General features: G+C 63.8%; 1 protein-coding gene across 1 annotated transcript in view; it reads left to right on the plus strand.

The window, feature by feature from the left end:
* Positions 1 to 1,852, plus strand: part of FCHO1 (FCH domain only 1) — a 10,964-nt gene that overhangs the window by 3,479 nt on the left and 5,633 nt on the right. Inside the window, exons 6-11 of the mRNA XM_017743826.1 lie at positions 400 to 506; positions 590 to 644; positions 735 to 913; positions 986 to 1,010; positions 1,609 to 1,671; positions 1,768 to 1,829. Coding sequence (XP_017599315.1) covers positions 400 to 506; positions 590 to 644; positions 735 to 913; positions 986 to 1,010; positions 1,609 to 1,671; positions 1,768 to 1,829 — 491 coding nt within the window. The remainder of the gene's footprint in view (positions 1 to 399; positions 507 to 589; positions 645 to 734; positions 914 to 985; positions 1,011 to 1,608; positions 1,672 to 1,767; positions 1,830 to 1,852) is intronic.

The raw sequence follows: 1,852 nt of genomic DNA on the forward strand, positions 1-1,852 counted from the left end.
CTGCATCCTGGCATTCCTTCAATCCAACATTCCTGCATCCAGAATTCCTGCATCCCTTTGTCCTCGGATCCAGGCATCCCTGCACTCCTAAGTCCTGCATCCTACATCCCTGAATCCTATATCCCTGCAGCTGGCATCCCCAAATTCCTGCATCCCCGAATTCCTGCATCCCCAAATTCCCACATCCCCCAATTCCCACATCCCCCAATTCCTGCATCCCCGCATCCCCGAATTCCCGCATCCCCGAATCCCTGCATTCCCGAATTCCCACATCCCTGCATCCCTGCATCCCTGCATCCCTGAATCCCCGCATCCCCAAATTCCTGCATCCCCGCATCCCCGAATCCCTGCATTCCCGAATTCCCACATCCCTGCATCCCTGAATCCCCGCATCCCCAAATTCCCACATCCCCCAATTCCCGCATCCCCACATCCCACGCCCCTTCCCCGCTCCAGCACCTGACTCTCCCCCGTCATTCCCCAGGGAATCTCCGGATAACGACCTCGTGAGTGTCCCAGCGCCCCCCCTACCCCAGCGCCACCATTCCCAAACTGGGAGCACTGGGAATGTCCGAGCGTGTCCCCGCAGGGCTGCCCGGAGGTGGACGAGGACGGATTCACCGTGCGCCCGGACATCGCCCGCAGTATCCTTGGGATGCCGTGGGAAAAGTGGGGCTTTTTGGGGGATCCAAGGGGAAATTCCAACCGGGAATTGCCTTGACGGGGGGGCTCAGGCGAGGCGGAGAATCCCGGCTGTTCCTCCAGCGATTCCGACTACGATGAGGACGAGCCCCGCAAGTTTTACGTCCACATCAAACCGGTGCAGCCGCGGGAAGCGTCCGGCAGTGCCGAGGCCACCGTGGAGCAGCTCAAGGCCACCGTGGGAAATCTCATCCTGGCCCCCGGCGTCGGGGTGAGCCTGGCGGGGCCGCGGGGATTCCCGGGATTCCCGGGATCACCTCAGCCCTGTCGCCTTCCCTTGCAGGGCACCGTCAGGAGGCAGGCGTCCCGTAAGCGGCACCGCGGGCGCGTGGCAGCCTGGGGGGTGGCATCGAGGCTGAGAAACAATCCCTGGGGATATCCCGTCCTTCCTGAGCCCCATTCCCTGGGGATATCCCGTCCTTCCTGAGCCCCAATCCCTGGGGATATCCCGTCCTTCCTGAGCCCCATTCCTTGGGGATATCCCGTCCTTCCTGAGCCCCAATCCCTGGGGATATCCCGTCCTTCCTGAGCCCCATTCCTTGGGGACCTTTAATCCTTCCTGTCTCCCCTTCCTTGGGGACAATGCCACCCTTCCTGCCACCCATTCCTTGGCGACATCCCATCCTTGCTGAACCCCATTTTTGGGGACATCCCACCCTTCCTTAAACCCACTCCTTGGGGACATCCCACCCTTTCCCAACACCCGTTCCTTGGGGACATCCGATCCTTCCTGACCCCCCCTTCCTTGAGGACAGTCCCGCCCTTCCTTAAACCCAATCCTTAGGGACATCCCACCCTTCCTAAGCCCCATTCCCTGTCCACTTGCCGACCCCCGGGGACACCCCACCCTTCCCGAGCCACCCCAGAGCTTCCCCGTGGCTCCCTCATGGTGACATCCCTCCGCAGGACACGCGGCGTCCCTGACCCCGGCCTCGGGTGACACGGACCCCGAGGGGACACTGCCGGCGGGTGAGGCTGGGCCGGGGGTCCTGGGGATGTGGGGGGAACACGAGGGGCGCTGGCACTGTCCCCAAGGATGCAGCGCGGTGTCCCCTCTCCCCGCAGGTGGCAGCGTGGGGAGGGGTCTCCCGGCAGCGCCGGTGGACAGGTACGGGGCAGGGGGGGGGGTGGGGGGCCAGGGGGGGGGGCA

Source organism: Corvus brachyrhynchos, unplaced genomic scaffold (genome assembly GCF_000691975.1).
Source record: "Corvus brachyrhynchos isolate BGI_N302 unplaced genomic scaffold, ASM69197v1 scaffold219, whole genome shotgun sequence".
NCBI lineage: Eukaryota > Metazoa > Chordata > Aves > Passeriformes > Corvidae > Corvus > Corvus brachyrhynchos.